The following is a 14,235-nucleotide window of genomic DNA, read 5'->3' on the forward strand; positions in this document are numbered from 1 at the left end:
TGGGGGGCGGGGGGGGGGCGGGTTTGCAAGCCACAAGCCCAGGAATGCCCTGCCCTAAACCTGCCAGAAAAGCCTGGGGCTCCCACTACCAGGAACCCACTGGATCTGAGTAGCTCTATCTACATTAAAGAGAAAGAGAAGGGTCCTCAGGTTCAGTGGAGGCACCTACTCAAAGGGTAAGACTCTCCCAGGTGGGCAGGTGGACCCCAGTGCTGACTTGCTTTCTCCTCTCTAGCCTCAGTTTTCTCACCTGTGTGGTCATTGGTTAGACCTGCTGGTCTCTAGGGAATTCCCTTCCACCCTCCACCTGACCACCCCCGCCCCCACCCCTTGCCAGAGGATGGAAGTCTGCAGCTCCCTCCCATTTAGAAGGCTCTGGACTGTGACATGCTCTGCCATAATGAGATCCAGGTTACGCCCTGGCCAGGACAACACCCACCCCACCTTGGGGTTGTTTTTAGCCATGGGGCCTGTTGGGAGTGGGTGTGCAGAGGTCGTCATGAAATTGCCCTTGAGGCAGAGCCAGGGTGCTGAAAGGCTGAGGATATCTGTCCTCTCACACAAGTACCTGGTGACAGGGGACCTCTTCAGCTGGGGTGGCCCTTATTTCTGAGCTGTGTCCTTTAGGACCTGGGTCCAAGACCTCAGGGATTGCCTGTGTCCTCATGACTGCCTTCCCACAGTTGCCATCCCCCATCAAGGCAGCTCAGGTGCTCTGAAGCCTGCCTAGCAACAGAGAATCCAGGGATGGGCTCACCCCGGGGGTGGGCTGTCCCTTCTTCCAGCCCTGCAGTGTGCTTTTAGGCAAGTTGCTCAACCTCTCTGGGCCTCTCTGACCCCCCTCTACAATATAATTTTGATATAGCTCCTGGCAAGAGTAGCACATGGAAAACATTATATCTCTCCCTTTTTCCTCAGCCAGATGTAGAGGACCAAGGCTGTCTGGAAAAATCTGAGGGCCTGAGGGTCTCTAGGGAATCCCTTCCACCCTCCACCTGAATCCCCGCACCCCCCACCCCGGGTATTGGAAGTCCACAGCTCCATCCCATAGGGAGGTGAACTGACATCCTGTTCTCCCGAGTTGTTATCCAGCACTGGGGCTCTGAGCTCCATCAGAACCAGGTTAGAAGGTTAGCTTCCTGACTGCTTCTTTATGACCTGCACAGATGACCTGAGCCTCCCTGCTGCTCAGTCTCCTCACCTGTAAGGGGATTATAACAGGATTGGTTTCATCAGGCTATTATGAGGATCAATCGAGATGCAGAGTTCAGCATGAGGACACACTGAATAAACAGCTGTTCTGGCGAGTGGCTGCCTCTGCCCAACATCTCCCTGTGGCTGGGTCACTGGGGCATCATGTGGCATGACTGGCACACATTCTGCACTGGCCTCATCTTAGCAGTGATGAGATGCTGTGCTCTGTGAGCTGAGCTCTCCTTAGCACAAGCTGAAGCCAGGCAGAGGGACAAGCTGACAGGGCACTCCCATCACAAGTGCTGGGAGGAAAGGAGGACGTACGGGTCTAGCAAAGCTCGTAAAAGGCAGTTGAAGTTCCTGTCCTGAGATGCACAGAAAGCCCTGGTGTGTAGCCCCTGTAAATCACTCTCACTGCCTTCCCAGTCTCTCCCAAGATATGACAGCTGTTCCTCTACCTCTGTTCTCCTGATGAACAGTCCCAGGCTCCCTGGCTATCCTGTCAATGGGGACTGTGGCAGGGGGTTTCCCTCTGCCTTGGGGACCCAAGCTCACAGGCTTCTGGCACAGTGCAGGGAAGGAGGCCCAGAGAATTGGACCATAGGACACTAGGAGGTCTCCTGTGAGCCAATTCCTATGCCCAGGAAAGGCCGTATCTGCCCTTTATGAGCCTGGGGCCTACACGGGGTTCAAGGCCTGCAGGTAGCTCCTCCTCAGGGCCTACTAGAATGGGTTGAGGGCACCAGAATCAGAACTCAAATGCCCCTTCTGCTGGCTTAGTGACCCGAAGCCCTGCCCAGGTCAGCAACAGTCCTTTCTCTCTTTTGAAAGGACTACCAGGAAAGGCCCAGTCCCCCCGGCCTGCTGGGTCAACATTCAGGGGAACTGAAAATACGACTCTTCTTGAATCTCCCAGAAGAGCTGGGATATAGCGAAGCAGCACTGGGGAGAAGTGGTCCACTAGGATCTCAGGCTCTACCACTGCCAGCCTGGGCTGGGGCCAGTGACCTTGCATTCTGAACCTGATTGTGCCTTGAGGGCTTCCATTTAGAGATGCCATTCCAGCAAATAAAGACAGCTACCAGCTGGATTAACAAGGTTGCTTTGTGTCCCTCCAAGTTGTCCTGGCTGAGATTTTCTCCATGTCAAGTGTCCTGCCCTGTGGCCTCTGGGAGCTGCATTTGTCTTCCCTTCACCCTCCCCTCCCATGATTTTTGAGGAACCCAAGGGAAGGAGAATTGGTCAGAGGAAAGTCTTCAGGAGCCTGTAGGAGCCACACAGCTGGGCTCAGGCAGCGAGGCTCTGATGGCCACTGCAGGCCTGCTGCCTGGCCCCTTGTGCCCCTCCCCAGAACACAGCGGTCCCTCTGAGCAGGGACACCATTCCCAGGCCGGGCTCCTTGTCTAGGACTGTCACTTCATGCTGCTGCCTGAGGCTGGGCTTTGCTTGGCAGTGCTGGCTGGCTCATAGGTGGGAAGTTACCATGCTACTAGTTATTGAGCGCTAATTCTCGCCCCCCCCCAGACTCCTGCATCCAGCTGCCCACTCAGTATCTCTGTGTGCTTAATGACTAATAGGCATTCCAAACTCAAACATGTTCAAACAGAGCTATGGTCCTGCCGCGACCTCCCAAACCCACTCCACGCTGAGTCTTCCCCTCTTGGTTAATGACAACTCTGTCCTTCCAGCACTCAGCCAGACTCCTTGGAGTCATGTTCACTGTCCCCTTTCCATCACACCCTCATCCAGATCTTGTGGGTCCTGCTTTCAAAACAGATCTGGAATCTGATCATCTCACCACTCGCCACCATAGTGAAAGCGGCTGTCTCTTGCCTGGATTGCTACGTATGCGTCTGTGGGCTTTTCCTTGTCCCTCTCTGATCAGCAGAGCGGTCCTTTTAAACTCTATGTCAAATAACGTCATTCCTCAGCTCCAAGCCCTCCAGTGCTTCCTTCCCCATTTCACTTAGGAGTAAAAGCTCAAGTCCTTACATGGCCCATGAGGCCTCAGCCAGCAGGCCCCTTCCCATCTGGCCAAGTCCCTCACTCTTTCCCACCCACCTGTCTTGGCGCTGGTTCAAGACCACATGAGATGTTCACTGCTTTTGCCTGAGCTGCTGCCTCGGTCTGGCACACTTCCAGCATCATCTTCCTGGCCCTGTTTCTTGCCTTATTCAAGACTTTGTTTGAATGTCACTCTTTCATTAGGATTGCCCTCACCACTGTATTTAAAACTGCTCTCTCTACTGTTTTCCTTTCAACAAAATTCATCACCTTCTTCTAAAACATAGTAGTTCTCAAAATGTGGATGCCAGACCAGCAGTACTTAAAAATACAAATTCTAGGGCTCCACTCAAGTTGAAAACTCTGTGGGTGGAGCCAGCAGTCTATTTTTACAAGCCTTCCTCTGTGGGATTCTGACACTAGCTAACATGTGAGAACCACTGCTCTATGCCTCATGATGTACTTTCCTTGTTATTTCCCGTCTCAGGGAGTAGGATGGAAGCTTTGTCTGATCTCTTTTCTTCCCTGCCTTGTCTCCCATTCGTACATAGTAGATGCTCTGTGCCTGTTGAATAAATGAGGACTACTTAGTACTGAGAGAGTGCTGACCATTTTGCACCCATTTTCTCTTTTAATTCTCATGACAATCCTGCAAAGATGTTCTTATACCCATTTTGCAAACAAGGACACAGAGAGGACAAATGGCATGTCCAGGGTCACAGAGCAAGCAAGGGGAAGAACCAAATTACACCCAGACCACAGCCAGATACTGACACCTGTGCTCACTCTGCCTCTTCTCACACTTCAATGCAACCAGTTTTGCTGAGCACCCTCCTATGAACATAAGACCCACCTTCAAGGGCTTGCAGGTCTCTCCAGGTCACCAGGCAAGACCTCACCCATGCAAGCCGTGCAGTCCTGGGTACCCTGTGACTCCCTTCTTTCCCCTCTCACAGAGAGCTGGCCAGGAGGTTCTGCCGGACAGGGCCTCCCAGGACCTTGTTTCTGGAGCTGGGCACGAAGTCCAGAGATCCATGGGGCGTGTTCCCTTGTTCACAATATCAAGTCTTCAGGTCCATGAAACTGGATGCCTTTCCATTTATTTAGGTCTTCTTTAATTTCTTTCAGCAATTTTTATCATTTTCTGAGTATTAAGTTTTGTAATTTTTTTGGTTAAATTTATTCCTAATTTATTCTTTTGGATGATACAGTAAATTAAGTTTTCTTGATTTTATTTCCAGTTTGTTCATTGCTACTGTATAGAAATACAATTGATTTGTGTACATGGACCTTGTATATTGCAAACTTGCTGAATTTTTTAGAGTTCTAAAAGTTTTCTAGTGGATTGCTTAAGATTTTTCTATATACAAGATCATGTCATCTATAAAAAAAGAGATAGTTTTACTTCTTTCTTTCCAATCTGGATAAATTTTATTTGAATTTCTTGACTAATTGCTCTGACTGTAGAGCAATTAGTAGAATGTTGAATAGAAATGGTGAAGGTGAGAATCCTTGTCTTTTTCCTGATCTTAGAGGAAAAGCATCCAGTCTTTCTCGTTAAGTATGATGTTATCCGAGGTTTTTTTGTAGATGCCCTTCAGCAGGAAGTTCCTTTCAATCACTAAACCACTGAGTACTCTTATCATGAAAGGGTGCTGGATTTTATCAAATGCTCTTTCTGAGCCCACTGAGATGATCCTATGGCTGTTGTCCTTCATTCTATTGATGTGCTACATTAACTGATGTTCAGATGTTAAACCATCCTTGCACTCCTGGCACAAATCTCATTTGGTGTATAATCCTTTCATATATTGCTGGCTTCAATTTATTAGTATTTTGTTGAGCATTTTTGCATCTATATCCACAAGAGATATTGGTGCTCTGGCAATTCGCCTCTCCTCTTGTGCACCATTGATCTTTTGCATTGCTGTTTTGTCTCCCAACTTAGATAGATAGATAGATAGATAGATAGATAGATAGATAGATAGATCCCTCTACCTTACTTCTACCTCCAGCTACTGTCCCATTTCTCTCTTTCCCTTACAGCAAGCTTCTTGAAAGAGTTGGCTATGTTCACACTCCAATTCCCCTCCTCTTATCCTTTCTCATACCCACTATTTTTACCCTCTATCCCCAGCTCACTAAAACCACCCTTTCCAAGTCACCAATTAACTGTGCTCAATGTCCGTTCTCTTCTGATTGATGTATCAACCGTGCATGATGCAGTAGATCACTGCTCCTTCCTTAGACACTCTCTTCACTAAGCTCAGGGACCCCGCTAGCCCCTGCCTCCCCTCCCTCGTTGGCCCTCCTTCCCAGGCCCTTCTGCTGGCTCCTCCTCTGCTCCCTGACTTCTTACGGGGGAGTAGCTCAAGACTCAGCCCCGGCTCTGTTCTCCCTGCACTTTCTTGCTGGTGTCTCAGCCAGCCTCATAGCTTCAAACCCCAAATATGTGTTGATGGCCCCCACATTCTCGCTCCAACCCACCCCTCTCTCCTAATATCTAGACTTAAATGTCTTAACTGCCTGCTTGGCGTCCAAACTTGAACCTCTCTCTCATACATGTCTCAGAATAAGCCCCAAAGTGAACTCTCGGTCTTCCTTCCAAACAAATATACTTCCCTGTGGTCTTTCTCATCTCAGTTAATAGCTAACCCATCCTTCCAGTCGCTTTAATCAAAATATTTTGAAATCACCCTTGACTTCTCTTATTCTCTTACACCTTTCTTCTATTCCAGCAGGAAAATACTGTTGGATCTATCTTCAAAATACATAAAAATTCAATTATTTCTCATCACCAATACCATCCTGGCCAAGCCACCATCATCTCTCACCTGCATGATTGTGTAATAAGCACCTAACTGGTCTCCCTGTTTCGTCCTTTCCTTCTTTCATCTATTCTCAACACCGCAGTCACAGGGCTCCCATTAGAACCTGAGTCAGGCTCTGCCACTCCTGTTCCAAACCTGCCATGGCACCATCTCACTCAGAGGAAAAACTAGTGACCACTATGACCATAAGGTCCTGCTGATAAATTACCACCCCATTACTTCTCTGACCTGTTTCTACCTCTTCCCGTCTTCACAGACTCTGCTCCAGCCACACTAGCCTCTTTGCTGCTCTTCCAACATGGACACTTCTGCCTCTGCCTCCAAAACTCTATGCCCAAAAATATGTTTAATTTACCCTTTCATCTCCTTTATTCAAATGCCATTAACCTCCGACCACCCCATCACTCCTGCTTGCCCTCCCCACCTCATCTTTCTCCACTGAGCTCACCACCATCCGACCTATAATGGGCTTTCTTATCTTGTTTGTGATCTGTCTCCTCTACTAGAACATGCATTCCATGAGGATAGGGACCTGGTCTTTTCTGTTCACTGCTGCATCCCCAGCACCTAGAACACATTCTCAAGTGAATGACTGACTGGCTGACTCAAGGAATGAAATCAATGAATGTCCAGACAAGACGTACTCCAGTCAGAGCCATCCCTGGGCAGGCCATCATCAGTAACAGGCCCCCCTGACCCGCTGGCATGCCCCAGTTTTCTCTATGGGATGCCCGGGCTCTCTCACAACTGCAGCAGGCACATTGCTCATTTGTATCTGTCAGAGGTGGCCCACTCTCTGCCAGACCAAACATGTTTGAAAGGTCTCTTGGGGTCCATTATTAAATAGTGAAAGAAGCACTGATCCTCTAAGCCTCCTTTCCAGGGGAACCCAGGCTAATAACAGCTTTGCCAGGAAACCTCCAGAGGGTGACTGAGCCCACTCGCGAGTGCCTGTGCTTGCCCAGACATGTCTGCCACTAACCCCTAGGATTTCTGCATTTCCTCTATACTTCTGGTAGAAAGGAGATAAGCATCTTTGATGAAGGTTCTCGTTTAATTCTTGCAAGTTCTTCAGCGCACAGACTGAGAAGTTTGATAGACGCTGAGGGGGTCTAGAGGAGGGGCGAATCTGTGTTCTATGTGGGATTCTGCAAAGGGTCCTCATTCTGAGCAAGCACAGAGAAAGGGAGAGATAGAGATAGAGACAGAGAGATGAGATAGACAGACACAGAGATAAAGATGAGAGATAGAAACAGAGACAGAGATAGGGATAGAGGTGGAGATAGAGATAGAGATGATAGAGATGAAAAAGAGATAGAGACAAAGAGATAGAGACAGAGATGGAGAAGAGAGCAGGATCTGTGCTTGGGTGGGGGAGCTAGTACACTGAGTGCTGGTAGACCATGGGTGACACTGTCCTGCATGGGCTGGGACAAAGCATGACCTTTGGGATCAGAACATCAGCCTTCATCTCTCAGCTCTGCTCCCTGACTAGCTGTGTTGTCTTGGACAAATTACTTAGACTCTTTGACCCATAGTTTCTCTTCTTTCTTTCTTTGATTTATTATTTTTTATCTTTTCTGTGGTGAAATATGCACACATCCAGAAAAGTATTTAAAGCATATATATACAAATAAAAACATTATTGCAAAATGAATACCTGTATAACTATGATTACCATCCTGACTTTTATGTCCTTCATTTCTTTGCTTTCTTTATATTTTGGCTGCCTCATTATCTAGCTATACGTAATATAGTGTACCTCTGCCCTGTTTTTCAACTTTATATAAACGGAATCGGAAAGCACGTAATTGGGCTTCCCCAGTCCCACAGTATGTTTTCAGGATTTAGGCATGTTGGGAAGAGCTGTAGCTAACTCATGCTCACTGGTGTGAGTTTTCTGTTGTAAGAATGAATCATATTTACTTACCCGCTGTATTGCTGTTAAGCACTTGGTTGACATCAGGCCATCAGAAATAAGGCTTCTGTGAACATCTGACGTGTACAAACCTCCTGGCATACCTGTGCACATGTTTCTTTTTGGGACAGGTCTAGTAGTGGAAGCGCTGGGCCATAGGTGGCATAGCACTGACTTTTGCAGATACTGCCAAACTACTTCCCTAGCAATACATGCAAGGGTCTGCAGGTCTCTCTCTCCTCATCACTGCTTGGAACATGCCTTCTTTTTCATTTGGTCATCTTGGTGGGTGAGTAGAAGGATCACGTGTAGTTTAGTCTGCATTTTCCTGACTACTGAGGAGACTGAGCACCCTTGCTTAGGTTCACTGGTCATGGGGATTTCTTCTTTTGTGAAGTGCCTGTGCAAGTCTCTTGCCTATTTCCACTGGCTTGTCTGTCTTTGCCTTATTGGTTTGTAGGAGTTTGAGGTGCAAGTCATTTGATAGTTCCAGGTGTAGCAAATACCTTCCTATAGCTTGTCCTTTAATATTCTTAATCTACCTTTTAAAGGACAGATGCTCTTCATTTTATGTAGTATAATTTGTTAATCTTTTCCTAAAAGGTTAATGTCTTTTTGTAACTTATTTAAAAAAATCTTTCTCGGGGCAGCTGGTAGCTCAGTTGGTTAGAGCACAATGCTCATAATACCAAGGTTGCCAGCTTGATCCCCACATGGACCTCTGAGCTGTGCCCTCCACAACTAGATTGAAACAACTACTCGACTTGGAGTTGGGGCGGCTGGTTAGCTCAGTTGATTAGAGCACAGTGCTCATAACACCAAGGCTCCCAGTTTGATCCCTGCATGGGCCACTAAGCTGTGCCCTCCACAACTAGGTTGAAACAACTACTTGACTTGGAGCCGATGGGTCCTGGAAAACACACTGTTCCTCAATTAAAAAAAAAAAATCTTTCTCTACCCAAGATCATGATGATGTTCTCCTTTCCCTTATCTCAAAGGTGCTACCTGACAAAAAACAAAGTCTAGCTGCAAGACAGTCTGCTTCTGAGCTCTATTCTAATCCACCAATTCACTTTCAACCACCCTGCACCAATGGAAGCCTGTGGAGGCTGCAGAAATCCTTGGGTAGACGTGGGTCTTCCTGGGCCACTAAATTGAGGTAGTGGGTCATTTCTGCTGCAATCATCAGGGGACAGGAAGGACATGGCTCACAGTGTGAGGCCATTTATGAAGCCCAGGAGAAAAACTTTTTCAAAGTTATATCGACTCTTCTACATGAGAGGTTTGTGGTTCTATAAAAGGTGGTCAGGAACTCCGCAGCCAAGAACAAGAGAGGGGATCTGGTGAGGTGAGGAGTGAAGGAAGGGGCTCAGTCTATAGGTCATGCAGGATCTAGAGACGGACTGCGAGGCCCCCAAAGGCGAGCTTCTGCCTCTGCCTGGCCTGGGCACCAATCAAACACTGTGTGGGGACAGAGAGGACGCACATGACTCCCTCCTATGGTCAGAACCCAGCCAGCCTGAAAGCTCTGGTCTCTACATTCAGCAGGGAGTTGGTGGCCCCAGCCTAGCTGTGGTGACCCCTTCTAAAAGCTGTTTTCACGATGATTTCATAGGGACACTATCTACTGAGAGCACCACACAGCTGAAGTCATCTTTCCTTTCTCTTATACCTCATGACTAGACCATGAGCAAAACCCCACAGCTCCAGCTTCAGAACACATCCACGGCTCACATGCTTCACTGTCCCCTCCACTCCTACACCAGCCTATGCCCCTGTGGCCTTTGTCCCAGACTGTCCCAGCCTGCTGCATCCACTCTTGTCCCTCTATGGTCCAACCCTCACATGGCAGCCAGAGGGCTCCTTTTATAAATCTAAATCAGGTCATGACTGTCTCTTGCTCAGAGCCCTCCCTGATGCCCCTTCAATTTAGAACAAAATCTGAATGAAGTGCCCACTGTGTCCCCACGGCCTCAGTGACCTCTGTCACCTCTGGTCCTCTACTCTCCCGTCCTTACTCCCTCACAGCCACCGGCCTTCCTGAGATTCCATGTTCTAGTCACTCACTCAGTCCCACCTCAGGGCCTTTGTACTGGCTGGTCCCTCTGCTTGAATGAATGCTCTTCCCCCAGCATTCCCCTGGCGACGTCGTTGAGCTGGCTAGGCTGCAGACTCAAACACAACTTCCCCTCTACCCTCCCACTTAGCTTTATTTTGCTCACTGTGTTTCTCGCTACTGGACACCACGTGACATGTTTACTTGTTGACTGTCTGTCTCGCACAGGACAATAGAGGGGAGGAGAGGGGGTAGGCATCATTTACTTTGTTTACCACTAAGTTCCTCATGTCCAGAACACAACCCGGTACATTTTAGGCACCCAATCAATAAGTGTTTTGCATAAAGGAGGAAGTCAGTAAATGGGAATTGCAGCTTTTGTATCAGGGACAGGGAGCGGGTTTTGTAGGCAGCGCAAGGGCCCCGTGTGGCTGCAGCAGGAAGGACGCTGAATCTGGGCATCTGCTACAACCCCTGAGAGCCCACTTCTGGCCTATGTGCAGACCACCTCACACACCCCCAGTTTCCAGCAGGGGTCGGATGCCGAGAGGCAAGTACGCAAAAGCCACAGGGCTGTCTGGTTGGAGGAGGGCGTGTGTCTGAAAAGTGGCCCTGAGTCCCCTGCCAGGGCTGGCTTGGTCCACCTAAGGGGCGGCTCTTGAGGGCCTGCTGCAGAAGAGGGTGACAGTGCCTGCATGCCATAAGATGCACGGGCACAGTCGGGGAGCCCTGAGCAGAGGAGTCCTGCAGGCCCAGTGAGGGGGAGGGGCATGATTACCTGGAGGCAAAGGTTCTACAGGGTGAGCATGCGGGCTACGGGCAGTACCTCCACCAAATGGGGCCCAGATGACCCGGCGGATGGCCTGCACCCAGTCCTCCACATCACGCTGGGAGCTGGCCATGAGCAGGAGCGCCTCGGGGTTGGCCGGCACCTTCTCCCGCTCCCCGGCACCACCTGGAAGACAGGGAGACACAGGCTTACCGCAGGGACCCGTGTGCAGAGAAAGGGTGCCCTCCCCACAGCACTCTCTCCAGCCCCAACACCAGTTAACTCTTCATTCCTTGAGCTGGGAGAAAGCCCTCTCTCCAACACCTTTCAGCAACAGCCTGCTTTGTGTTCTATTTTTGCAGCCCATCTCTTCCACACCTCACACGTCTGTCTTTGGGGCACTATCCAGTTTCCCTTTTCTCCCTTAGTCTTATTATTTTTCCATATTAAATCAGAAATCATTCAAATCATCCTGGGGCACTTATTAGAAAAAAGCATGCAGATCTGAGGCCAGCTTAAAGTTCAGTACCCAGAGTAAACATTCCAGGATGCTGCACCTGTCCCCACTCACAGCTAGGCAGTAGATCCTTCTCTAAAGGCAGAAGGATGGGAAAGCTCAGACAGCTGTTTGTAAACTGACCTTTCCCTACAGTAGCTCCAGTGGATCTCACGTTTTCATCTGTAAGTGAATTAATCTTTCGTGTGTGAATGAATTATCTTTGGGATGTATATAAAACCATTTATACTGAACTTCATAGGCAATTTAAGAGATTTTCTAGAACGATCTTGTCTTTATGCACCCCCAACATCCCATTATATGTAACTTCCCGATGTACTCGCCTAAGGTCCCAGAGCCTCAGATCTTAACCAAGACGGTCTGCTGGTGAGTGAATCCCAGGAACCCATGTTCCCAAGGGGGTGGGATGGCAGTGGGGAGAACTGTGACACCAAGGATGATCCTTGCTGGAGCCTGCAACCCCAGGATGGAGACCAGACAGGAATAAGTGCTTATTGAGTGTTTGGTACCTGCCTGGGACTCTTCTAGAAGCTGCAGACACTTAAATGAACAAAGCTGACAGACACACCTGCCCTCTTAGGATACTTTAATCTTCACAGTGACTCTGTGGGAGGTACTGTTACTTTTTGTATTTCACAGACGAGAAAACTGAAGCACAGAGTGATTAAGGAACTTGTCTAAACTCACACAGCGAATACACAGTACAGTCAGGGATTCAAAGTCTCCAGCTCTGGGCTGTGGGTTCTGACCCACCCCATGCTCTTGCCATGCCCCACAAATGAGGCGGCCCACTGGGGTTGGGCTGATAGTGGTCACAGCAAGGCTGATGGGAACTGGGGACACTGATGAGGCTGCTCTGAGGGCTGGAGCATGGAAAGGGGTGTGTCCTTACAAGGGGGCCCCGGAAGCAAGGCCTGGAGGCTGGGTAATGGGGAAACAGGCTGGAGAGGCCTGTGGGTCCCAAAGCTCAGGAGGGTGATGAGCAAGGAGACAAGACTGCCAGGACCCGAGGCTGCCCCATGGAGCCCCTCACTACACACACAGCCCCGATCCTTTGGGTCCATGCAGCTACTGGGCAGAGCTGCAGAGGAGGCGAGGAAGGGAACTTGGGGCACAGGCAGCAGAGCCTGAAGCCCAAGAGGTGGTGTGGATCTGCTGAGGGGCTGCACCCACAGCTCAGGTGGCTGCCGGAGTTACCCACGGAGGTGTGGACAGTGGCTCTGCATCTTTAAGTTCCCACATCACGTGGATTTTAAGGGCTGGGATGGCTGAGTGTTCGGCCGGTGGAGGTGGGGGCAGCTGGATGCCACCAGGAAGCTTTTCTGCATAAGCTTTTCTGGAAAAGAGTCTCAAGATGACTTAGGAGAAAGGGAGCTGGAGGTCAATGGCTCCAAGAACTTGTTGTGGTTACTTGTTTGTCCTGAATGAATACTCAGATTTGTACCTAATTTGAATTTCTAATTTTTCACTTCTTTTTCTTAATGAGGGCCACACAAATCATATAAGCTTCATATAAACTCCTCTACCAAAACATGCATCTGCCCTGCCCAGATGTTGACAGACGCTCTCATGTCCAGCTGTGCCCCTGCCGAGGGTCCTGCTCTCATGGTGCTCTAAGTCCATGTTAAAGTTTTAATGTATTTTTCATGTATGTATGTTTATGTATGTATATATTTTATATGTGTATGTTTAACTTTTTAAGAAATTGCCACAAACTATTTTCCAAAGTGATTGCACCACTTTACAATCCCACCAGCTGTGTATAGGAGTTCCAGTTCCTCCACTTCCTCGTCAACACTTGGTTTGGTCAGCCTTTTTACTGTTAGCCATTCTAATGGGTTGGTAACAGTACAGCATTGTGTTTGAATTTGCATTTCCCAAATGACTAATGATGTTGGACATCTTTTTAAGTACCATCCATGTATCCTCGTTGGTGAAATATCTGTTGAAATCTTTTGTCCATTTTTTAAATGGGTTGTTCAGTTTATCATTATTAAGTGTTGAGAGTTCATTACATATGCTGGATACAAGTCCTGTATACTTTGCAAATAATCTCCCAGTCTCTGCCTTTTCTTTTCATTCTATTAACAGTGTATTTCCAAGAGCAAAAGTTTTTAATTTTCATAAATCCCAATTTACCATTTTTCCCTTTAATTGAATGTGCTTATGGTTTCATATTTAAGCAATCTTTCCTAAGCCAAGGTCATAAAAGTTTTCTCCTAGATTTTCTTCTAGAATTTTCATAGCTTTAAGATTTACATTTAGGTCTATGAATTAGTATTTGTATGTGGTGCAAGGTATGAAGTTCATCCTTTTGTACATGGTTGTCCAATTGTTCCAGTACCATTTATTGAACAGGCTATCCTTTCTCCATTGACTCGTCAGTGCACCTACACAGGTGATTGTACCATCTGCAAAAAAAACATAGTTTCAGTTCTCCCTTTCCAATCCGAGTGCCTTTTATTTCTTTTTCTTGTCTAATTGCACTGACGAGAGCATCAGATACAATGTCAAATAAAAGTGGTGAGAGTGGACATCCTTGTCTTGTTCTTCATCTTATGACAAAAGCATTGAGTCTTTTACCATTAAGTATATCTGCTGTAGGTTTTTTGTTGATGTCCTTTTTCAAATTAAGGAAGTTCTCTTCTATTCCCACTTGGCTGAGAGTTTTTATCAGTAATGGATGTTGGATTTTGTCAAATGAATTTTCTGTATCTATTAAGGTATCACATGACTTTTTTTTAGTTTGTTAATATGATGAATTATGTTGATAGATTTTCAAATCTTAAACCAATCTTGCATTCTTGGAATCACAATTGGTCATGGTATATTATCCTTTTTATGTATTGTAAGATTCAATTTGCTAAAATTTTGTTTAGAATTTTTCATCTTATTCATGAAGGATATTGGTCTGCCATTTTCTTTTCTTATAATGTCTTTTTTTTT

At 47.6% G+C, this 14,235-nt stretch overlaps 1 protein-coding gene across 1 annotated transcript in view; it reads right to left on the reverse strand.

Moving 5' to 3' along the window:
- LOC109392198 (rho GTPase-activating protein 22-like) overlaps window positions 1-14,235 on the reverse strand; it is a 118,493-nt gene that overhangs the window by 21,835 nt on the left and 82,423 nt on the right. Inside the window, exon 2 of the mRNA XM_019660465.1 lies at window positions 10,782-10,958. Within this exon, the coding sequence (XP_019516010.1) occupies window positions 10,782-10,905 (124 nt within the window). The 5' untranslated portion in view covers window positions 10,906-10,958. The remainder of the gene's footprint in view (window positions 1-10,781; window positions 10,959-14,235) is intronic.

Source organism: Hipposideros armiger, unplaced genomic scaffold (assembly GCF_001890085.2).
Source record: "Hipposideros armiger isolate ML-2016 unplaced genomic scaffold, ASM189008v1 scaffold_319, whole genome shotgun sequence".
In the NCBI taxonomy this organism is placed as follows: Eukaryota; Metazoa; Chordata; class Mammalia; order Chiroptera; family Hipposideridae; genus Hipposideros; species Hipposideros armiger.